Source organism: Ciconia boyciana, chromosome 6 (assembly GCF_034638445.1).
Source record: "Ciconia boyciana chromosome 6, ASM3463844v1, whole genome shotgun sequence".
Classification (NCBI taxonomy): domain Eukaryota; kingdom Metazoa; phylum Chordata; class Aves; order Ciconiiformes; family Ciconiidae; genus Ciconia; species Ciconia boyciana.
This window is the reverse complement of record NC_132939.1, coordinates 33,800,262-33,823,681: the sequence shown is the minus strand read 5'-3', so window position 1 is coordinate 33,823,681 and position 23,420 is coordinate 33,800,262. Positions and strand designations below refer to the sequence as shown.

Sequence of the window (23,420 nt, the reverse complement as noted above, 5' to 3'; positions counted from 1 at the left end):
AGTTATATACTGAGTATCATCCATTCTCCCTGGGAAATACAGCATAGCGTGATCATTTTGGTGTTCAGGGATAAGAGATACGAGCTACTGGACTAAAAGAAGTTCAGGAGGCTATGTACAATGAGCAGATGTGGATTTTAGACCATCCAAGTGCCAGAACTGGGGAAAGGTAAAGCAAATTGAAACAAATGGAGGGCAGGTCTGGGCAGAAAGCTTGCAGCAAGCATTTTGGCAAACCTGGAAGACCAGTCTACATGATCAGCAGCGTTCTTGTACAGTGCTAGAAATAGGCTGTGACAATTTGGAAGAAAAGAACAAGGAAGCTTTTTAAACACATAAGAAAACTTGGTTTTTTGAGCACATAACTTTTCAGTTAGGCATTCACAGGAACTGGCAGCGATGCGGAGAACATGGCAATGGCCACGTGTGTAAGAAAGAGCAGAGCTGCTTGCTTATACTTTTTGTTAAAGAGCTAGTGTGATCTGAAGCTTTACTGGGAAAAAGACATAGAAGGAACAAAGCCAAGTGCAATCAAAAGCAACGCTTCAGGCTGAAGCACTAGATGTTGGGTTTAACTCCAGCTCTGGTAAATTCCGTCTTTGGCCAGAGGCATGGAAGGGCGAGGCTGTCTACAGAGGCCAGATACTGATTCTCTGGTGGTCGGTACCAGCAGGATGGCAGATTGCCCATGGCCTAGGCAGGCACCATCTGCTGCCCCTTTTGGAGAGCTCTGGCTGGTGGCTGGAATGCTGCTCGCCTGGACTCCTGATGTCCCGAGGCACTTAGAAAAATCCCAACCAGAAGTCATGGTGGTGAGTGGGGCCTAGACCCACAGTCCCTTTCACCGAGTTTGAGGAATAATTCTTTCACCTGTAGATGTGAAATGCAAAGATTTCATCCAGTTTTGTCTCTTTCCCTGTATATCTTTTCCTTAATTTCCTTTCCTGTCATTGCAGTGCCAGCATCTGCTGCAACACCTCCACCCTATCCCCAGCTAAAATCTGGCTCAAATTTTAATATCAGTTTGGGGTACCTCTGCTTTCAAGGCTCTACAGTGGGAACATTTTCAGATTTTAATGACTTCAGCTATACCAATGGGTGCTCATTTCCTTTAAAAGCGTGACCTGCTACATCTTACCTCTATGAACCACAAAGTAATATCGATGGACCTCTCAGGCACAAGGAGAAATCAGTTGCCTTAGAATGCCAGAGAGGTGGCTGTTGGGTAAAACAAACCCAGTGTCCATGTAGGATCCTGCTGAACCTCATCTCAGGGTCTCCAGTGATGTATCACATCTACATACACACATACAGAGCAGTTCTTGGTCTGAACTGAAACATCCACTGCAAGCATATTGATCTAGATCTTTCCAGCTCAACCTGCCACTGCTAAATGCCCACACAGTGCACGGGTTTTCTAGAGTGGAAAAGGAGATAACAGGGAGAGAAGACATTCATCACTGGTTACAGGGAAAAGCCATCACACAACACAAAAGTATCATTCATTACCAGTGAAACTCTGTCTTTTATTTTAAGCCCTGCATTAATCTTGAAGAGCAGGTTTTACCATATACTCTTCTCTCCCTCATCACTCCCTCATGGTCCTAGGCCCAGCAAATCAATAGTAGTGATTGTCCTTTGAACATCTTGAGACTACCCAGACATACAGAGCTGCCATTAGCTAGTATTTCACTACATATAATTTGGCCTTGTTTCTAACCCAGGCCCCCAGCCTGTTAACCCTTGCACTTTCCTCTTGGTGCTGACTCTATCCAAGGCCTGAATGGCTCCCTTATGTGGAGTCAGTGTTTCTGCAGTATCCCCTCCTTTAAGCTGACACGCATAGAGCACTCTGCTTGTGCTGCTCCCCCAGCTATAGCCCTCTGCCAGGCATAACCGTTAGCTAATCAGCATTTTTGTCCTAGTCGATCACCCCCAGGTGAAAGGCTAACAACTCTCTTGCAGGTTTGCAAAGAGAGGGGGTGGAGGGATAACTGATTGCAGGGCTGGTAAAATGGGAAATGTGCCCTCAGGTACTGTACACACAGAGCATTTAGTCTTCCAGCAAACAATGGCTAAGGAGGGGGAATGAAGGAAACAGACTGGAAATTACATGCTTCCAAAACCCGAGTAAGAAAACTAAAGCCACTTAGGAACTGTACAGCGCTCAGCTCTACAATTAGGGTGCAGCAGGAGGAGCAGGCAGAGCTGAGAACGTCCCGCTTCAGAACCCATCATCCTTGACCCTCTCTGCTAGAGCAATGGCAGAGCACTGCGGGTACAGATCCCGGGGTATTTCTTCCTACTCGGAAGCACACTGCTACTTCACCTAATTTTTGAAAGAGAAACTTTTTCTCTCCCGAGAGGAACCCAAACCCTTCCGAGCCCCTTTCATGGCTCCACAGGCCACGAACAAGGACAGCCACTAGATGGCACGAGTCAGAGCTGAGCCTGCCCCTGAGGAATCCTGGCCTCCGCCGCGGGCACATTCCTCCTCCTGACCTCTCTTTTTGCAACCGCAGGTGAACACCCCCACCACTTGCTTTCCTTTTCTCATCTGTAAAGCGGAGATGTGATGTGGCCAAGTATAATAAAGTTTATCTTCACAAACTGCTGGGATACCCTTGGATGAAGAGCCCTCTGTTAAGTTGACAAAAATGTAATTAGTAATAAAGAAATGCCATAAACGTCACAGAAAATACACTCTTATTTTTAGGGTGGGATGTAGCCAGTTGCCGAAATGCAACTAATTGCAGTGCTCAACTTCCAGCTGAACCCTGTGCTGCAAGCAGTTGCATGCTGTAGCATAAGGCTTCCCCTGGGAGGAAAATGCCCTCTGGTAAGAGAAGCACAAGAAATCCTGGACGGAAGGAGAGTGACAGTGGTTTGGAGACTGACTGCTCGGAGAACAGAATGGGAGGATAAAGTCACGAAAAATAGGATACCTGTGTTTGTGAGGGAGGCAAACTGAAGGATCACAGGGGAGTTATACCCCAGGTTGTAATTCCACTTCCTCCCTCCTAGAGAGGACTTTTGGAAAAAGCAGTATTGCAGGAGACCCAAAGCACCCACTTCTGGAGGTGGCTTCTGGAGGATCAGATGCTGATCAGGATCCTCCTCCAGCTTCTGGAGGACCAGAGCTGGCACAAGACAAGGGGCAGGCACAGGGATGGTAGCTTGTCTTGCCAGCAGCAAGCTGCTAGATTGTCCTAGCCATATTGCCCAACTGCACCCCCAAGGTTCAAGTGGAACCTTTGAATCTAATATAAATGTAACATTTGTATCGTCTTATGTCACCTCCATTTGCTGAGGAGGAATTTGTGAAAACTGCTCTTCAAGGATCAGGTTAGCAGAATAAGGGTAGGAGTAATGACAGATTTACTTGTAGATGCATCGTGACTTCAGAGCTTTGTTCCTTTCAGCTTTGCAGGGTGGGGAGCAGCAGCTTTCTGCCAGTTGGAAGGGATGATTCCCAGCTCTCTCATGGAAAGTGTCAGATGTTGGAACATGCTGCCTGTAAAAGATATGACTTTAATACATTAAAGAAGTCTATTTACGGTTATTTTAAAGTGGAGCTTACATTCCTGCACTCTGTAAAGTTGGAACTAAGGCACCTGATGCAGATAAGTAATTTGTTCCAATGCAGTCTAAAAATGTTATATTTTTAAAATAATCTGGTTTCTGAAATACATTAATAGTTCAGCCAAATTTCAGACTATAATGTGTTCCCTAAAGAGTCTACCAAGCAAGCCTATGTCTGCTAATCAAGATGCCTACCTGACTCGTAGATACTGTCTTCTCACAGGAGCACAGGTACGACTTTAGTTTTCATTAGACCTTTTGCTCTTCAGCAGAACACCAAATATTTTTAAGCAAAACAAACAAGCACACCTGTTCCCCAACTTTATCTCAAGATCACCTGCTGGTGGAAACCTCTAAATTTGAACTGTTGTCATGAGTATAAAGGTTGTATTCCCTTCTGTGGTCTATCTATACCACTCTGTAACACTGAAACTGCCACCTGTCAAAACAAACCTCCCTCTTGTCCTTTTCTTCCCTTCACAGCTTCTATCTACCCCAGTCTCTCTTCTTCCCTCTCAAGACTTTTCTACACTTGCTGACCACCAAGCAAGTATTTTATTCAGGCTGCTGAACCATCCTTTTAAACCCTCTGCACCAACTCATATGCCCTAAAACTACAAATTCCAGATTGGGTTTGCTCCAAGCTGAGGTCAGACATGACCAACTTAGAGTGGCACAATGAGTTATCCTTCATCAAAGCAATTAATGAAGTGTACAGAGTTGTAGCTCATTTTACATGCCAGGTAAGGTCAAAACTTCCTAGTTTCAGGGTTTACCCCAATGAAAAATGTAGTTTTAATTTCCAACTCTACCATGTGCCAAACAGAACTGTGCTGCTCTGAAACCTACTCAAAATTGTTAGGACTTCCGGATATGATAGTATTGAGGTTTGGTTTGGGGTGTTTTTTTTTCCTAAAGGCAAAAAAAAAAAAAAAATCCAATCTGCTATTCATAGTCTGTCTGTCCTCTTTAAAAAAAAAAGAAAAAAAATGTGGTGACACAGCAGGAAATGGGGGGGAGGGGGTAATCAGACCACCCTTCCGCCTTCTCCCCCACGTACATTTTAAGGGCTTAAGCTTTTCTGACAAGGAAAAAGCCATGGAAAAAAAAGTCACGTGCACAATAAATAAAAATTTGGGCTTCAAAATCCATTATTTCTGCAAACACTGAAATTAATACACCAAAAGAACCAACTAAGAGCTGAGTAACCAGGCACTCAACCTCTCCTTTAAGAAAACTGTTTTTAGCTGCTGAAGATTCCTATCTTTACCCTTCAAATAAATATTGAGAAAGCTGCCAAGTTCACATCTACCATAAACAAATCTTTCCCCAGAGAAAGATCAGATTTAATATTCGTAGTATTTCAAAAGCTCACCTTTTCGTCACCTAAACACCTTTGTATATCTCAGGGGAACAAAGAGCCACTGCTTGCCACCTTGAAAAACATGTAAAAAAATTAGCGAGAGGTCTATTTCCGTCTTGTCACATTGCACTGGTAACACCACCCTACAATCTGCAGTCCTTAGTTACCTGTTCTAGATTTAGAAACCAGTACTAGAGTTAACTTGTACACAGCTGGGTTGGCAAAGGTGTTGAAACCACTATGATGCCAGCACAGAAAAGAAATACTGTCATAGGTGTTTCTACACTAAACCTTTATCAGTTCAATCACACAATTTAAAATAAGTTTAAAAAATGTACTTCTAACCAGTATTAATAGCAACACAAATCTATGGGTAGACTGGGCTTTGGGTTCAGAAATAAGCTGTATGTATTCATGGTTGCAATCACAAAAACGATTATAAACTTGCTTACAACCTCAAGGTGTTTGGAGGGAAGGGGAGGCTGGTTTTTTGGTCTATATTCATCTTACTGTTGCCACCGCTGACTGAATCAACAGAAAATTATGGAAGGGAAATGACATTATTGTACAATAAAGAATCAAGAATTAATAAAATTCACAAGATCTACATTAGCTCTATATTTAAACAATTTGCAAGGTAAGCATGCTGCAGTCAGAAGCATTCAAGATCTCTGATACTGCACTTGCCAATCTCAAAGGTACTAGGCTAGGCAGTGGACATTTTTGGGAGTTTTTTCGTAGCATAACAAATTTACTAAAGCAAGCAACACTGACATTTAACTCAGCTGAGCAGACCCCAGCCTTCCCAACAGAGTCCTATCTAGTAAGATTCCTCTGCAAAGTGATTTCTATTTGTTCCTTGTGTTCTTTCTGAACTGCTAGCATATTCAGATCACATTAAGCCAAACACGCAAAGAACATGATTAGCAGTAACCTGCTCTAGAAAGGGCATCAGCCTTTAAGCCTCAGTTGCACAGAAGTCGTGTGGGCCGCATAAGAGTCTCTGGAACCGTATTTCAAAAGTGACAAACGATTTTAGCTATGGGAAGATTCCAACACCTATGGCCATTTGGTTGTTGGTTCTTCTGTTGAACTGGTGGACGAGGAGGTGTCACACAGATCTGTCTGCAAGGACTGCAGAAAGACTACCACTTGCCATCCATTCAAACAGCCATTGATGGCTATGACAGTAAAATCCTATCCTGCCCTCCTATTAGTCAGCATCTGGTTACTTACGTGTCATAACTGGTTTCTAGCTTACATTCTGCTTGCTTCCATATGGGTACACCTTCAAATAAACTTCCTTGTGATTATGTTTGCAAGATTGTAGGAAGTGAACAACATCAACAGTAACATTACTAAACAAAACTGCAAAGTAAGCCAGAAAAAGGTTTTATTTTATTAGGAATGGTACATTTAAACACATGTAAGCCTTTGGGATTAATTTACATATTTTTCCGAAAATGTTTCCCTTCTTTAATGATACAGAAGTTAAAAAAAAATCATCTAATTCCAAATTATAAGAACGAACAGTATCTGCAGCGGAAATTTCTATTAATCAAAACAACTGTGCATTCAGGAGATTTAAAGAAATTATCCTCTTTACGCTTTAACATGATTAACTTTTCCTGTCACAACTGACTACACTTTTCCTGGGATTTTTTTCTGCTGTCATTACTAAAATAACCTTCCTTTCCATCAAGACTATTGCTAGTCATACACACATTATTCGGTATCATACTTTTGGGTATGAAAGCTATGTCACTTTTATAAACATCAAAAACATGGACATGCATATTGACATTTCTGTGCAGTTTTATGGAGTCACCTGTCAAATAAGGCCTCTACATACAATACCACATACTAGTGAATTACTGGAAAATTATTATAATGGATCCCCAATAATCCTGACATCTGGATGGTACATCTCATTTTAACAGGAAATTCCAGCTTTCATTACTGCTTAACATTGCATTGATTCACTATCCAAATGAGCAATATTCAACTGACCGATGTGTATTCCTGAAAGTCTGTTGCAAATTAAGCATATTATCAAGGTCATTTAAAGCTGGAACTTAAACAGCTTGTTAAGCCAAGCAACAGGGAAAACTCTAAACTAAATTCAGCTGGTCCATTCATCCTCACACAGAAAAGTAGCCACAGAACCTTAAGGGAATAAAATCTACTTCCTGTTCTCGGACTTAATACCAAGGACAAAAGCTAACGTAGTATTTTGGAAGTCAAAGGCCTTGAAGGTGGAGGGGAAAGTGGGGGGCAAGAGAGGGAGAAAGCAGCGTATTGTCTCATCCCATTACCTCAGCATTATATGTACATAATATATCTATGATAGAAATGTTTACTAATAGCAGGGGAAAAAAAAATAAAAAATACTTCCCACTCCAGACTTCACTGAAAGGAGAAAGCTGACAGCCCCTCCTCACAGAGATGGCCTATTTGATGACAGGCACTTTGGCAATGTAAGAGGAGGTTACCCTTTCATCATGTTAACACTCCCCCTCCCAGTTCTCATGTATAATTTGTCTCAAGTCTTCAAGAAACTTGAATCAAATTAAATGCATTAATACATCTCTAAGAGCAGGTTAACTACGGCTATGACCAGAGCTGGACCTAGAACGAGATTTTCTTTTAGAAGAAGAGGGAGATGGGGAAGAAGCTAGCAAGCTGGAGCGGTGGCTTTTCTGGGAGTAACTCTTTTTAGGTGTACGACTGCGAGAACGAGACCGGGATCGAGATCGGGACCGGGATCGAGAGCGAGACCTAGACCTGGACCTTGATCTGGACCTGGACCTGGACCGGCTGTCCGATCTGGAAGATCCTGTAGATCTGGACCTGCTGCGAGATCTTGAGTAACTCCTTGATCGAGATCTGCTTCTAAGAGAAACACAATTAAACGCTGTAGTCTTACTTCCTACTAAATTTAAAATACTCAATTTAAATTCTCAACTATTTTGTATGCACAGCATATCCATCTGAACATCTGAATGTGCTACGCACAGCATTCAGTTATTTCAGAGTGCTGCTAGATTTCTGTTATGCTCCATCACAACAATATCTTCTTAGGCCAAGGCTAGCAGGAACTGCTGGCCTTGACATTCTCTGCTAGCTTGGCAAAATATGAACTGCCTAATAAAAGATGTCTTCTCCCTGCCCCCACCGGGAGGAGACAAACAAATTTTTTGCCATTTATCAAGAAAAGCACAGAAATGAAAATTCATACGTGTAGTATTTATTCTCTCTAGAAATGCCCATGTAAATTAGTTAGGGTTTCTTTCAAGATGCTAAAAAAGTCTCTAAAGGCATGGAACACCAGCACACTTTAAGGCCTGAGAGTTTAACACCTTCTCTAAGTTATGCATCCCTTTTTTCATGAAAGAAATGGATTTATTTTTAAGAGATAATGAAAGAGCTGCAGCTAACGTTTTTTTAATAACTAAATGGCAGACCTGCTTTGGGAATAATGCAAGCAAGCTATCTCTTTTTATTTTATTCTCATGAAAATGGTGGCTTTCACAACTATTTGGGAGACATTTCACAGGACTGTGAAGCAGCTTTCCATTAAATTAAAAGGCTTTTAATACCAAAATGCATAGGTTTTTTTCAAAGTCCTTTAATTTAAATATCGTTTTATCTTTTTTAAAAAAAATTTCCTTACTCTCATACAAAAGTGTTCTATTTACCCTGTTTTCAGCAAGTTAGTTCTTATCTAAATCTGTTTACACTGCTAGAACGTGGTTCTGTGCGGTGATATTTAGCTTGGGGCCAAAGAATTAGATAATAAAACTTTGGCATCAATACTACCCAAATCCATGCCCTCAGCAGAATTGTATCAGGTCAGGTGACATACCTATGCCTTCTATGATCTTCAGTCAGTTTAATTCTGCGTCCATTCAGCTCAGTGCCATCCAATTTTTCCAGTGCACTCTTCATATCACTGTAAGATGCAAATTCCACAACCCTGTATACCATCAGGAAAAAAAGAAGAAGTTTCAGAGAAACTGAAAAAGCAAGGAGAACAAGTTTGGACCTTTTTCAATCTGTTGATTCACAGCTTGATGTTTTATCTTCTGAAAGCTAATTTTTAACTTGGTTAACAGGAAAATATGACACTAACAGTCCTAGCCATCCATACCTTTCACATCTTCTTAAACATTACCAGAACTCTCATCTGCAAAGAGATGGAGAAAATCCAGGAAGCTACACAAACCTGCACCAGCTGAGGAATTATCTTTCAGTCCTCCACTAAACTGCATTCTAAAGCTGTCCAAGAAACAAAATAAAACTTGCAGACTCTCCTGCCCTACTTAGATTTTTAACAGTGAAGAGAAAAATCCCCTCTTTTTTTTTTTTTAATTTGTTTTCCTCTCAAAAAAAGTCTAAGTTGCATTTGCTTGCAGTGGCCCTAGAGCACTGTTTTGCCAGCACAGACGCTCTATTCATACTTCCCTCTCTCCTGCTTTCTCTTGCAGGTCCTTTGTAGTCTGCAAAATTAAGAATGGAGAGCAGGCAGCTAGGTATTCCCTATGGAGATTGGTTATGTTCATTTCCCATGACTTTGACTGTTGAACCACTGCAAAGCAGCCACAGACAGGAGGTATTTTAGCCTCAGGAGTCAGATCATAAATGATTATACATAAATAACCCTATGTCAAAGACAGCAGAACTCAACTGTTGAAAGATATTCTCCCTTCCCCTTCTGCTTTGACACATTGTTTTCACAGTAGAGAGTAGAGACTGAGTTCAATACCACTTCTGAACTCCGACTTACTGACAGTTTGTGTTTTGTTTTTTTAAATTGGAGAAATTTCAGCATCTAATCCACACCATAGATTCATGTTTCATTTCTTTTCTATTACAAGGATAATCTTGCCTTTAACAGTTTCAGTTATCATACAGATTTAGACACAAAATGAACTTACCCTTCATTCCTGTTGTTTCTGTGTGCATCCACATAGGTCACCTCCCCTGCCTTTCTCATGACATCTTTCAAGTCCTGCAGCAAAAGTTAATGTTTTAGCCTTAAATAGGACACAAATGAGTCAGCTAGCAGTAAGTAATACCCTCCTAAAACTTCCTCTGCTAAAACTGCTTAATGCTTTTATATTCTTATATATAAATACATACAATTTAGAAAAAAGTTTCTGAAACAGCCTATGTAATAGCAGCTACATATAGAAAGGATCCCTCATTTTTACAACTACAGTGAATAAAATATTGCTTTTAAAATAATCCTGCATCCCAAAACCAGATGTTATGAAAACACAACGCAATACTTAAACATATGCACTGAAATCAGAACTATAACAGATGAAAAGCAACGTAGTATTAAATGCAAATTTTCATGACTAACACCCCAGTTAAATGACAATCCAATATACGTAGACAAATTCATTCTATATGCTCACCTCCCCCAACTTCACAGCAAAATTAAAAGCAAAGAGGTGTAATTACTACATAATGAATAATTTTACAAAGGGAAAAAATTCTTATATTTCACTTGAATATCTGTCACACTACAGTGCCACGTCAATAGACACCCTTGTATTTAACTTAATGGAGGCTAAACACGCAGGCACGGTAAAATTACTTGCTCAGCAATAGGATAAAGTACAAACAAATAATGTAAAAGGTCACTAAAAAGCTAAACATTTGTATAAGTTAAAGCAGTACTTTTAACCAAATAGTATCTGGTATTTTATAATCCCAGACTACTTACCGCAACATGCCACAAGTGGCAGATGATATAAGAAGGTACCTTAAGCAAAGAGTTGCTTGTCCAATACCTAGCTGGCCAAGAGGAACTCTCTTACATGAGAAAGGCAGAGTGATGGCTCATAGCAATATGCTTCACGGAGGTACCAGAGGCCCTGAAAGCACTGGACATAGTCTCCAGTCTCCAGAAGTGGCTAAAGAACCCGAGGATGATCTGTGCTAGCCAATCGAGATCAAACCCAGGCAAACCAAGATCTAGATCGCCAAAAAACAGGAGTGTCATAGGAACCAAAAGGAAAATTCAGAACAGGCCAAACCCTAGAATTTCAGCCACTAGAAAACCCCCAAATCTTTGGTTCTTTTTCCTCCACACAAGAAAAATGAGGGTTAACCAAATCAAGGTTGTTAGAAGAGGTTCAAAATGTACTTGGTTAGAAATGTGCTTAAAAAGAAAAGACTACAAAACAAAAAGCCAAGAAAAACTTTAGAACATTTGCCACAGAGTATAAGAAGGTTTAGTTTTATCTCATCTTTTAATTAAAATTCAATAATTTTATTTTAAAACCTGGCATATGCAAACTAGTAGTTATTTTCCTTGTTTCACATGTGCTTATCACAAAGAAACCTTAATAACAAATGAAAAATGGGCCCTACAGCACCATTAAAAGTAGTATTTCAACATCAGTATGTTTATCCCAATTTAGAGATGAAGAACAACATTTTGGCTCTGCTCAAGTCAATGAGAGCTTAACCAGATCAGGACTGGTAAGGCAAAAGGAAGTTAGAAAATGTTAGCCTACATAATTATTTTCTCATTTAATAACTTTAGGCTTTAAAATAGAGGCCTCCACAGACTTGCCACACTATACGCTGAATCCTAAGGATCATAATGAAATATCATTTCTAATAGTAATGTCAACATGATTAAGATGCCAACATTATTGCTCACAAGTGAGTAAGTGTGCATGTGTTAGAAAGACTCAGAGTATTTGCTATTATTAGGGGAATGTTTTAAAGTTATCTGGTTTTACTTAACCAGTGGAACAGTCAAATTTTATCCTAAGTTTACTGTGCTGGTTCACCTTAAACAGCACAAGAATACCCTGTTGACCTTAGCAGCAAAGGAAAATAAGGTGTAGGACAACCATAAACAGGAAAAACAGATATTAAAAATTACATCTTGATGTAACACAGATCTGCTTTTCCCAACTGCTTGAAAATTCACAGATACTGAAAAACTAATGAGGGTGGTTGCGAAGCTCTGAACATGCAGAAATATATGCTTGCTAAAATAAGGAGAATTCTGACAGTTTGTCTACTACTTAGATATGAGATTATCTATTAACAATAAAGTCAACAATTTGAGGAAACTGATCTGAATACAAATTTTATCTGTGGTTTGTTTTTAAATATCCCAACACAGTAACTTTTAAAGGAGACAGAAGTTCTCAAAGCATGGGGATCTGCGCACACCAAAGATGAAATCATGCGCATAAGTTTTAAAGCAAGGTTCCATATCAATTGTGCTTGCTAGAAGCTCAGGGATTAGAAAGAAAGAATAATGCCACTACTGTTAATGTATTAGCTATTTTAATCTGTTGTGTAAGTAGCATAGTTAAAAGAAGTTAAAACACTATAGTCAGTATCAAAGCAGTACAGCTTCAAAACTAAATGAGGCTTGCATATGGATGTTAGCTTCAAATGATTTCTATTTAGGCAGGTATCAAGAAGTAAAGTATCTTATGCTAACTTATCATATATTTAAGAAAGTCATTAAAACATTTAATTAGAATCCTAAAGATTCATCAGTATGAAATCTGAATTGGGTGGGCTTCAGTCTAAAATGGTAAGTACACATAAAGCCATTATAAATATTCACAAGAAACAATTTTTTTTTTCAAGTTATGAATTTAACACCAAACAGCATTATAGGATTTACTCCCCTCAACGCTCCATTCTAGCTTACTACTCTGCTCCCTACTGTTGTTTCCAAGCACTGTGTTTTATAACAGTCTCTTCATATACATAACTGCATAGCATACCCAGAGGATATTTAGATGAAATCCACTTGCTCATCACATCAACTCAGAAGTTGTTTTCTTAGTTATTCAATAATTAACACAACTGTACAATTATGAACCTTTTGAACCTGTCATGCAGAAGATAAACAAACCTAGTTCAACCGTTTATCTGCATGGACTGTACCCAAGCTCTTATGAAACACATTAGTGGAGCTCCAGGCAAGCCAAACAGCCTCCTCATGCGGATTTAGCTGCAAGACCAAGGCTTTGAACATTCAACATGTTCTACTGCATCTTTCAGTACCCTAATTAAAGTCCCTTTATTCAAAGAATATAAAGGTTAATGAACAAGACTAAACTCCACTATTCACTTACCTTTTGTAAATAGCATCTGTTGCTATGCCCTTAAAAAGTAAACTTTCTATAGACTGTATATTACACAGAACACAACTAAAGGAATTTATTATATGGTTATTCTGTTAAAAGCCAGCTAAAAATTAGCAAAACATTAGCAAGGGGTGGGGAAAAAAAAAAAGAAAGGTGGTAAGAAAGCTTCAAAAGACCATTACTGAAAGTTTGGGGGTTTTTAATAATATCTACAGTAAGCATACTTTACACAGTAACTTTCTTATGATTCCCTTTATTAATGACATATTACCAGACTTCTCAATCATGCATCATGTCACAAAAATATTTTGCAAAACATAAGAAAAGACCATAAATTTCACTCAAAACAAAGGCATGCACTTCCAGGTATAACAATACAAAAGGATGACGTGGTTTGAATGGATGCTATGCTTAAATAATTTCGAAACAATCTAGAGTCTTCAGAAGTTTTATGAGTTGGTAAACACAAGTAAGCAAGAATCAGTTCCCAAAACTACAAAATCTAGTTATAGAACTATTTGCACAGCTGTGAAACAAAAGACTTCTTTAAGTGTCTGAATGCTAATTTTTAGCAATCACTGAAGCTTTTTTGCTTATTTTTTATTCAGGTTAAATATTTATGATGGCTTTATTAAGAAATTAGGCTGAGAGCAGTCTATTTACAGGTTAGGAAAATAAGGTGTAAAAAAAGAAGATAAGATGTTAACTCACCTGCCAGCTGATACGGGACGATAGGTTTTCAACTATGATCCTGTGTTCAGTACGAACAGGAGGTCCGTACCGGCTAGAAGAGTTCAGAGGAAAAGAAAAAAAGGAAAAAGTCTCCAGTGTAAGGAATTTAGAACTTAAGAAATCTGATGTTTTCTATAGTTTGCTGAGAGATTTAAGTATTTTCCTTGTTGCTGGACTGTAGATTTGATTCTCCCTAATCAATATATTTAAGAGTCCACTACAAGAAGAGAGCTGCTACGAGGGGATTAAAAAGGATTTTGATGAAGAACTTTATACCAAGGCAGTCAATATAGCTGCCATTTTTTCCAGATACACCGAAATAAGTGCCTAGTAGAATGACAATAATGTAAAGAAAATTAGTTTAATTTTGGTATTTGACAGGCTTGGCTCACACATATGGTTTTGGAGGATATTCATGTAAAGGGTAATTTATTTTATGTTTTTTGGTTGGTAGGATAAATTCTGCTTTATGTCAGGGAGATAGAAGGCACAATTTAAAGGCATCTTAGGTCACGCTTCTAAATTCCAAATCACTTATTAATATTTATAAATGCCACCATGACCTATATTAGATATTTTTGTGGGTAGAAATATTCTTATTTTAGTAAAACGAGAGCTAAATAACTGGTTGCTCTGAAATAACTGTGGCAGTTTACAGTTCCTGAATGAAAGTCAATGTTTTTTACTTAACCAAAAAGTAAAGACCCTCTCAAAAATGAAAGTGTGGCTTGAAAATGTTCATACAGAAGAGTAAGACATCTGGAAAGAACACTGCCCTTGCAGGTCATTTATGTTGCCAATCCTAGTCATTCTGAATCCAAAGGGATCTGAGAACTATGGAAAAAGGTATGCCAGCCTTTTGACAAGTAATGCAGGATTCTAACAATGGCACTACTTTGTATTACTACAAAAAGATTCAAGAACACTGACCTTAGAGAAAATTATTCTCATCTTCTCCTATAGAAACATAATCCTAAATTGTGCGTATTGATTTGTACACTGAAGCATAGGCAATTTCATTTCAGTGCATACCTCAAAGTGTCCCAATTTTTTTCAGAACATCCAGATCTTCCAGGCATTTAAACAGAGGTCCCAGAGTCCCAAAACTGGCAGGCTGAGTCTCATTTTTCCATTATTGCAAACCGCAGTCTCTTCCTGTCTGGCATCGGCAGTCTGACGTCATGAACATGACTACAACGTCAGATGCCCACGACCTTCAATCACACTTCCTACTTTTAAAGTCCACTTTTAGCCTGGACCTCGGACCAATTCTACCGCATCAAGGTTACTGCCACTAAAGAAAAAATAATCTAATTAGCATACTTGCATATGCAAATTAGATGCTCCAGACACTGGTTTGTAACTGGCAGCAATTCTGACTTTGAAACAAACGCAGAGGTTTATGTCAGTTTAGTCTTCATCTTTCTTCCAAACTCTACTCTGCATAGGCCACAGCTATAAATGTTTCGACAGAGTAAATTATACCATACATATTTTACTTCACACAGGCAGAGATAAAGTACAAAGATGTAATGTGTAGTTGTTTGGTGGAATATATGCAAATCTGCAGAACTTCCACAAACTCCACTGCAAGCTGTCGCAAGGTTCACCACTGGCTCAAATTATTGAAAGTGAACAACTCCACAAATACTGTATGTCCACTACAGGTAATCTAGATATGAGCTACGTCCTCTTTTTCAGATTCCATTGTTGGACAGAGGCTCTCCTTCAGCAAGGCACCTGCTCAGTCAGCAAACTTAGTTAACTGGTATTTAAACACTTTTGCACACACCAGTGTCTTGTGCCCTAGCACTGTTTCTCAAATACAGTTCCTCTTGTACGCTGTGCTGAAGTAAGCATTTTGATAACCATACAACTGGAAATGTGAAAGCTTGGTTAGACAGTAAATACCTTGAACTATTGCCCTACAATAATCCTACTTAGCCTGTAAGCTCAGTTTAATGACAAAAGCCTCAATAGGGAAGCTCTGGCATTTTTCTTGATTTAGTCTTAAAAACAGCCAATCCAACTGCAGCATTACTCCTTCACATCATTTACACAACAGCAGGAAGCAAGACCAATGTAGTGCCTACAACATGGAGAGGGAGCATTTCATAACAGGTTTGTGAACCTCTGCGAGCCAGTTAAACTGCTTTAAAATCCACATTCTCCTCAGCCAGAGGAGGTAAATAATAGTAATGGACCTCCAAGGTTTGAGAACATAAAACTTCTTTTGTGAAGCTATACAAGGAAACAGAGCTGGAACCCTAACTCCAACCACAAGAAGAAAACAGTATTTCAGTACAGTTCTTCAGTTACTCTGTTTGTAGGAAACAAGAGTCCAGACCACCTACCTAGATCCACTCTGCGACTGGTAATAACTGAACCGTTGTGGGAATCTGCCCCTTCCTCTTCGGGCTCGAGCATGCTCAATTGTAACCCTTATGATAGGAACAAAACAAAACAAGCAAACAAAACATAAAACACAAACTTTAAGTATTTGACACTGACTTAAATCTTTTGCAACTGGAAGCACATGTGCACAAACAAGAATTATCTTGCCGTTGCAAGCAATGATTTATAACACGGCCACTGGCACTTCTTAAAGAGCCAGAACAGTGGTATTCTCTTGTCTCATTCATCTCCCTCAGACTTTCATGACAATTGTCATGGGTCTGTAATTCAGACTGAAACAATTAAAACTGCTCAACCAGAGCCCAAGAGTAATCACAGAAGGAAAAGAGTACCAAAATGTAATAATAACCTAATGACCTAAACCCAACTTCCATAATCAGAAAAGAAGTTGATGATAGCCTCTCATCATTTGGAGTGTTGCCCTTCAGTTTGCAACAATGTGGACTACAGTCAAGGTATGTTACAGTAATTTTTATTTTGAAGTCAACAGACAGATAAATAGCAAAAAGATAAGTTCAATTCACTTTTACTAATATTTCTAGTGACAAGACCTTGAGTTAGCTTTGAAGGAGAAGTAAATGCAAGTGGAGACAAGTCAGCCCTGCTCCAAACCACCCCTCCTCCTGTCCCAAATTATCTTTGCCTTCCATAAGACTGTAGCCAGGATCCCAATGAATCTCTTTAGCTGAAGTTATGGAAGGTGTAGCCCACCACAGAGCCACAAGAAACAGGTGTCAGAGCACAAGCTAATGCACTGTATTTGGATGCAAAGCACTTTTGCTGCTCTCAAGGGAAATTATGGTATCAAGCTTACCTTTCGTCACACAACTCTTTACCATTTAGTTCATAAATTGCATCATCAGCATCCCTGTGGTCTTCAAATTCCTAGAAAGAAAATAGGAATAAAGAAGTATTTTCCCTCATAGTATATTCAAATGCTAGGAAACATGTTTTCTTTATAAATTTTACATTTCTGAAGCAAGTATCAGCCAGAACTTCGAACAAGGAAGTGGATTCCTAGTACATTTATGACTGAAAAGCCAAGATGTTCCCGTTCATGACCATTTCTTCTCCCTCCACCCCGCAAACTCCTTTTGCCTTCCTCGGTTGTTTCAGTATAACTATTTGCAGGACCTATATAAAATAAATTAATTAAATGACCTGGTTTATTACAGAAATATCTAAAATACTTTTTGTGAGAGAGGCGGGGGGATTACTTCAACACATACAGTTTAAAACACAGCCCTACATACAAAGAAATCCTATGTAACAGCACAAGCTGATGAACTGCAACCAAAAGCAGGAGCGCTGTGTGCTCCCAAAACCCTTTTAAGAGTGCTGGGGCTCATTCAATTCTTACTGAATTGGCAAAGAAAGAGTGAAGCAGAAAAAAAGCCCTTCTGATTTTTTTCTGAGCGAATTCGGCTCACTAGCCTGGCAAAAAGGTGCCTGTGTTAAAAGAGTGAGAAACATAAGCCCCTTTTCAGCACTGGCCACCTGTGGGTCTGGATCAGCTATAATATGCAATTCCATATACTGTTGCAACGGAATCTGTCACTTTGCTTTTGGCAGCAATGCTGCTTTAGTCAGCCTGAGTAGCCTCTGCCCACTATCCAGCCCACTGATTCTTGGCAAAAGATGTTTGTACAGCTCTGCAGGAAACTAGGTCAAGAAACCTATCCAGATGAAAAAAAGCACACTTTGTGCAGGAGGTGGGGTGAAAAAGACAGTGTTATTTTTCAACTAGATCAGCTTCCCAGGTAGGTTCATTATGTGGCTGAACAACTGTGGTAACACCATGTAAGGCAAAGGGAGAAAGGAAAGAAATAAAGCAGTGAGAACAAGCAGCTGGGTAGGGACTGCTTGAACCAAGAGCGTGCATGGAGGAAAAAAAAAAGTGGAACTGCAGCTTGAAAGCAATGAACAACAGAGAAGAACCCTCTTGAGTTGAAGAAAGCATTTGCGTAACTATAAACAGTTTTTCAGAAGCGATACTGGCTTAAGCAATCTTCCCCCCTCTGCACTGAAATGTGTTTCACTACGAAGTGAAACATCACACATCTTGCATGATGATGCAAAGATTATCTTGAGGAAATTCATTTAGGCCCAGCATTTAAGAGTATCAATAGTTAGGACCTACAACTCCCATGATTTCAGCTAGTTTCTAACAAACTGAATGACTGCGAGTCTATCTAGCTTTATATACTAGCTTTATGGTGTGAAGTTTGAAAACATTCTGCACTGAAATCTACAGAATTTAAGTAAATTTAATCAGGTTTCAAAAATCAAGCAATGATTTCAATCAAGCACAATGAAACGTGCTTTTAATACTACAACAATGTTAAATCAGAATCGCTTGGTTTTGTAAGAGGTTTTATAAATAGATTTTAAATAACCGAAAGCAAAGATGAACTGACAGCCCATCACAAGTGAGGTACTGCAAAGGATACTACTATTCAGTGTATTTATATCTGGATGACAGGACTGAGTGCACCCTCACCAATTTTGTAGCCAACACCAAAGTGGAAGGAGAAATAGATATACCAGAAGGAAAAACCATCACACAGAGAGACCTTGACAGGCTGAAAGATAAGGCCAACAACAATCGCAAGTTTTAGCAAAAGATAAATGTGAAGTCCTGCACCTGGGATAGAATAATCCCAAGCAGCAGAACAGGCTGGGGTTTCCGTGGCTGGCGTGTAGCTCTGCTGAAAAGGACATGGAAATCCTTGTGGAGAGTCAGCTAAGCGTGAGTCAGCAGTGTGGCCTTGCCACAATGAAAGCAAACCACGTCCTGGGCTGCATCAGTAAGAGTACAGCCAGCAGACCAAGGGGTAGGATTATTCTACCCTACTTGGCATTTGTTAAGCCACACCTGGAACACTGTGTCCAGTTTTGGCCCCTCCAGCTCAAGACAGACACTGAAAAATTGGAGTGGGACCAGCAAAGGGCCACCAAAACTGATCAGAAGGTTGGAGAACAAAGAAAGGTTGAGAGCGCCGTGTTTGTTCAGCCTGAAGAAAAGGCAGCTCAAAGGGGATCTAGTCAGAGTCTTCCAATACCTAAAACACGGTTAGAGAGATGATGGAAATGCTTTCCTCATGTGGGTGCACCGTGATGGGACGACAGGCAAAGGGGGGGAAGTTTTGTTCAGATGTAAGGAAAAAATTCTTCATCATGAGAACAATTAAATTTTTTAGACAGACTTATGCGACGATTACTCAAGCTTATTAGTGAGCTTTGAAAAGAAAATGCTTCTGCCTAGGAACTGGAGAAAAGAGGAAGGATGGTTGGCTGGCTGACTCACGTACAGGAGTTGAACAGAAGTTGTTCCTGAATGAGTCAACAGCCCTGCCCAGGAAAAGAAGAGGAATGCTCACAGAAAGGTGATTGAGAAATAGCAGCAATTGGAAAGGACACACTAAATAAACTCAGGCTCACATCTAGATGGGCCATTTACCTCCCGACTTTAAGAGGCAGGTATTTACCCACTGGCAGTCAACGAGGAGTAGCTCATACTGCAGGGCAATCAGGAACCGGCACATGCAGGAGTCAAGAAGTAATACTCGTATGAAACTAAAGTAGGCAAAGCCTGTTTTTTTGTTCTTTTCCCATAGCTTCACTCAAGGGATTGATCTGGGCAGAACGAATGGCATTCAAGCTTGCCATAGTGCAAGGGCAGTATCAACCTTTCCAGTTTGAACTCAGTGCTGCAGAACAGCTAATTCTCAGTTCTCAGGAGATCATAGTTAAGAAACAGGCCAATCCTGAGTCAACTTGGGAACCTGTAAAGCTGTAAAAATTTGGACAACAGTTTAGGAGCATAGAGCTCTAGAAAGCAGTGGTAGGAAACTAAGATCCAATGAACTGTGTATTTAATTTCATAGTCTGACAGACACATACACCCTGTGACCACATATTGATAGCAAATGTGCCTAACTTTAGCTGCACAAGAGTTAAAAGCTGTGCTGGTTAAATCCAACAGTAAGCACCTATTACACCCGTTGTCTTAGCCAACTACTTTGCTTTTATGTCAGGCCATTATTTAGAGATACGACCAAGCAGACTAGAAGCAGTGAGAGAGGAACATGAGTGACTCTGTATAAACTTTTCTCCAGGTCAAGACTTTGTCAAGTTTTGTAATGTCATAACAGGATATTTATACTGTCTTCAGAAATAAGGGAGAAAATTTAAATCCATGGAAGACTATGATCAGACAATGCATTTAATATAGCTAGAATATTACCAAGATTTTGAGCAAAATCTGGCCAAACCCAGGTAAAACCGTAATCCCAACATCTGAAAAGCAGTCTGAAATGTATACTATTTTCCATTTCCCATTGGAACTATCATGTTCTTAAGCATCTTCCCTTCCTTGACATCAGCCTAGCAAGGCTAGTACCTGCAAGCAAGAGAAAGAAAAATAAGGTACTACTTACCACAAATCCAAATCCATTTTTAAGATGGATTTCTCGTATGCGTCCATATCCTTTGAAGAATTTCTCCACATCCCGTTCCCGAGCACGTGAGCTTAAGTGTCCAACAAAGACACGGCAGCCACTCATCTTAAGGTTGATGCTAAGAAAAAAACCAGCACTGTTTATCAGATTAACAAACTTAAAATAGGGTGACTAAGATCACTTTTACATCTCAGAAATCTTGGTTAAATGGGATTTGATTTTATCATCCTCCAGGTATATATGTTAAAGACCCAATTCTTCTCTATAGTCAGAGAAGTGAGAAAATCCTGTCTTACTGAATTCTAGCAGAACCTACACAGAACTCCCAGCTTTGTCCTTTTTAGTCATACAACTTAAAGACTTCTTGTATCTGAAACAAATGTTTTTGTTTGTTGCTGCACTAATAATGCTTTTGTACCACAGAGCATGAAAAAACCCACTCTATAAGCTCCAAGATTAATTTGCTGGGCTAGCAACAGTTTAAAAAAAAAGAAAAAAGAACAAAACTGTTATGCTAATCATTGGAATAACGACATAAAACATTCTCAAACGTTTGCTTTCACCTGAAAGGATTGCTGCAATAGAAGTTATATAAGCATCCGAAAGATAAATGGTAGTAATCAAATTATTTCGATTTGCACTAACCATAAAATATCTTATTTTAACAGTCTATCAAGTTATGAAGAAGAAACATTTTGTTATTATGAGATTTCAACAACGGCAAAAACAAAGACTATTTCAGATATTCAGATTTTCAAAACCATCTACTGATCCAGGATACATAATTTGAGATCTTTATTTTAGGGAAGCTCCATTGTTTACCTCGAGTATGTCACTTTTTCAGTTTATGTGATCTAGAAATTTTTAAGTTCTTGTGACTGGAAAATATTAATTATTTGGCTCAGCTTTCCATCATACAAAAAACAAGGAATCCAAGCCCTAAGGAGTGGAAATACAATGTGATCTTATATTACAAGACTGGACTGTAAAGCAGACAGAGGAAACAGACAACATATCACGTTAGCTGTGAAAGTAGTTCAAGACAATTTGGATGCAGTACTTTGAATCTGCGTGATTTACCTTCTGTGTTAATACCCATTAGGTTTCTATTGATTAGCGTCTTCACTCGGGCTCACTGTGCCACCAGAGAAGTACCAGAACTTTGGAAGACAAGGTGTAGAGTTTCGTACGGGGTGAGGGGTAGAAGTGTGACAGCACTTACTTCGCCTAAACTGTCCCCGAACCACCAACCTGAGGTGACAGCTATTTAGTCACGTGAAAAGTTCCGTGCTTCTCCTACAAGGGCCTACGTTGCCCTTTGTAACCATTCCCTCCTTTGTGCCCACACTTGCATTTTTATGCCCACATGGAAATCCAGCTCAGAGGACTGATTCACCTCCCTTCCAGAGTAGCTAGTCTTCCGACAGACTGTTTTCCCGATGCACCCTTACCACACAAACACTAGCAAGGCCAGCAGTGGGTATTAAGGGAAAGACAGCCCTTTGCAGAGGAAGGACAGACTTACATAACTATGTGCTTTAAAACACGGTAAGAACAGTCACTCTGGCAACATTACTCATTTTGGGTGATTTGACAGATTAAAACGACTGCATAACTGCTGTTCATTACTTTTAGTTCTTAGTTCTAGAAAAACAAGGTGGGGAGGAGAGAGGAATAACAGAAGGAAATGAACATGGGGTGGATGGAACTGACTGCCTGAGAGTACCACAGATACAGCTAAAGCGTGCAAACTACCTGTTCATGCATTATTTACTCAAACATCAGGGAGCACAATGGATTTGAGATCTGTATCGACACCTGCAAGTCGCAGCGCTTCACACGTTGTTCCTAGCACAATGCAACCGCGTTTGCTCACTAGTGGCTCACAAGATCAAACATGCTGGCCTAAAAGCACTCGGGAAGCACGGGACCGCAGCAAAAGACCATCTGCTTGTTCGCCTTTTTAAAAAGTCGAGACGGGACAGGGCTGCGCTAGACTCGCCGCCTCCCCAAGGCAGGAGGACCCTCTCCTTGGGTTCACCGCCACCGAGGCGTCGGCCCACCCAGTGGCGATCGCCCCTCCCGCTCTTCGCGGCGGACGCGAAAGCTTTACACTCACCTTCAAGCCCCGACGGCTCCCAGCCATCCCTCCGAGCACAACAGCCGGGATCAGCCCTCCCCTCCGCAAAGCCGCGGGGCAGCGATGAAGCGCGGCGGCCCCCCGGCCCGCTGCCGTCGCGCCTCGATCACCCAACCGCCAGCGGCCCCCCGCCGAGCGCCCGGGCCAGCGGCGCTGCGCGGCGCCAGCGAGGCCTCCGAGAGCAGCTTCCTCCCCCTCAGCCCGGCGCCGCCACAAGGAAGGCCGGGCCCGTCCCCGCCCCGCAGCAGGGCCCGGCTGCACCAAGTCTGCTCGCAACTCGACCTTCCCCCGGCCCTCCCGCCACCGAGCGAGCCAAGGAGGGGCAGCCGCTCACCGTCGCCGAGCGCTGAGTCCTGCGGGCCGTGAGGAAACCACTCTTCCCGGCCGCGGCGGCAATGGCTGCCTTGTTCCTCCGAGAGACCAACACCGCCGCGCGCCCCCAACGGATGCTGCGCAACCGCCAACGCCCGACTCCAACTCCCGGCGTGCCGCGCGGCAGCCCCCGGCCGCGCCCCGCTCCCGGGGCGGCACCGTTGCACGCTGGGAGGTGTAGGCGCTGGGGCCGGTCCGGCGGCTCCGGGCCCCGGGCC

At 40.8% G+C, this 23,420-nt stretch overlaps 1 protein-coding gene across 4 annotated transcripts; it reads right to left on the bottom strand.

Annotated features, from left to right (window-relative positions):
* Positions 1 to 6,321: 6,321 nt before the first annotated feature.
* Positions 6,322 to 23,321, bottom strand: LOC140652601 (serine/arginine-rich splicing factor 5-like). 4 transcript variants are annotated; one of them, XM_072863556.1, is made up of 8 exons: positions 23,165 to 23,321; positions 20,670 to 20,808; positions 17,045 to 17,115; positions 16,170 to 16,256; positions 13,795 to 13,867; positions 9,883 to 9,956; positions 8,811 to 8,921; positions 6,322 to 7,837 (listed from the first exon to the last, which is right to left on the bottom strand). In XM_072863556.1, exons 2-8 carry the CDS (start codon positions 20,793 to 20,795, stop codon positions 7,546 to 7,548), a joined length of 834 nt encoding a protein of 277 aa, XP_072719657.1. In that variant the 5' UTR covers positions 20,796 to 20,808; positions 23,165 to 23,321; the 3' UTR covers positions 6,322 to 7,545. The 4 variants fall into 4 exon arrangements, with proteins under 4 accessions (XP_072719657.1, XP_072719659.1, XP_072719658.1 ...); XM_072863558.1 differs by having other exon boundaries at positions 6,322 to 7,834; XM_072863557.1 differs by lacking the exon at positions 23,165 to 23,321 and adding an exon at positions 22,810 to 23,036.
* Between the last annotated feature and the right edge of the window lie 99 nt (positions 23,322 to 23,420).

Excerpts from the sequence above, each read along its gene's own strand:
- LOC140652601 (XM_072863556.1), bottom strand. The coding sequence starts at position 20,795 with ATGAGTGGCTGCCGTGTCTTTGTTGGACACTTAAGCTCACGTGCTCGG. Across the intron at positions 17,116-20,669 it reads AAAATGGATTTGGATTTGTG|GAATTTGAAGACCACAGGGA; the intron begins GTAAGTAGTACC and ends TTTTCTTTCTAG. Across the intron at positions 8,922-9,882 it reads AGAAACAACAGGAATGAAGG|GGTTGTGGAATTTGCATCTT; the intron begins GTAAGTTCATTT and ends GATGGTATACAG.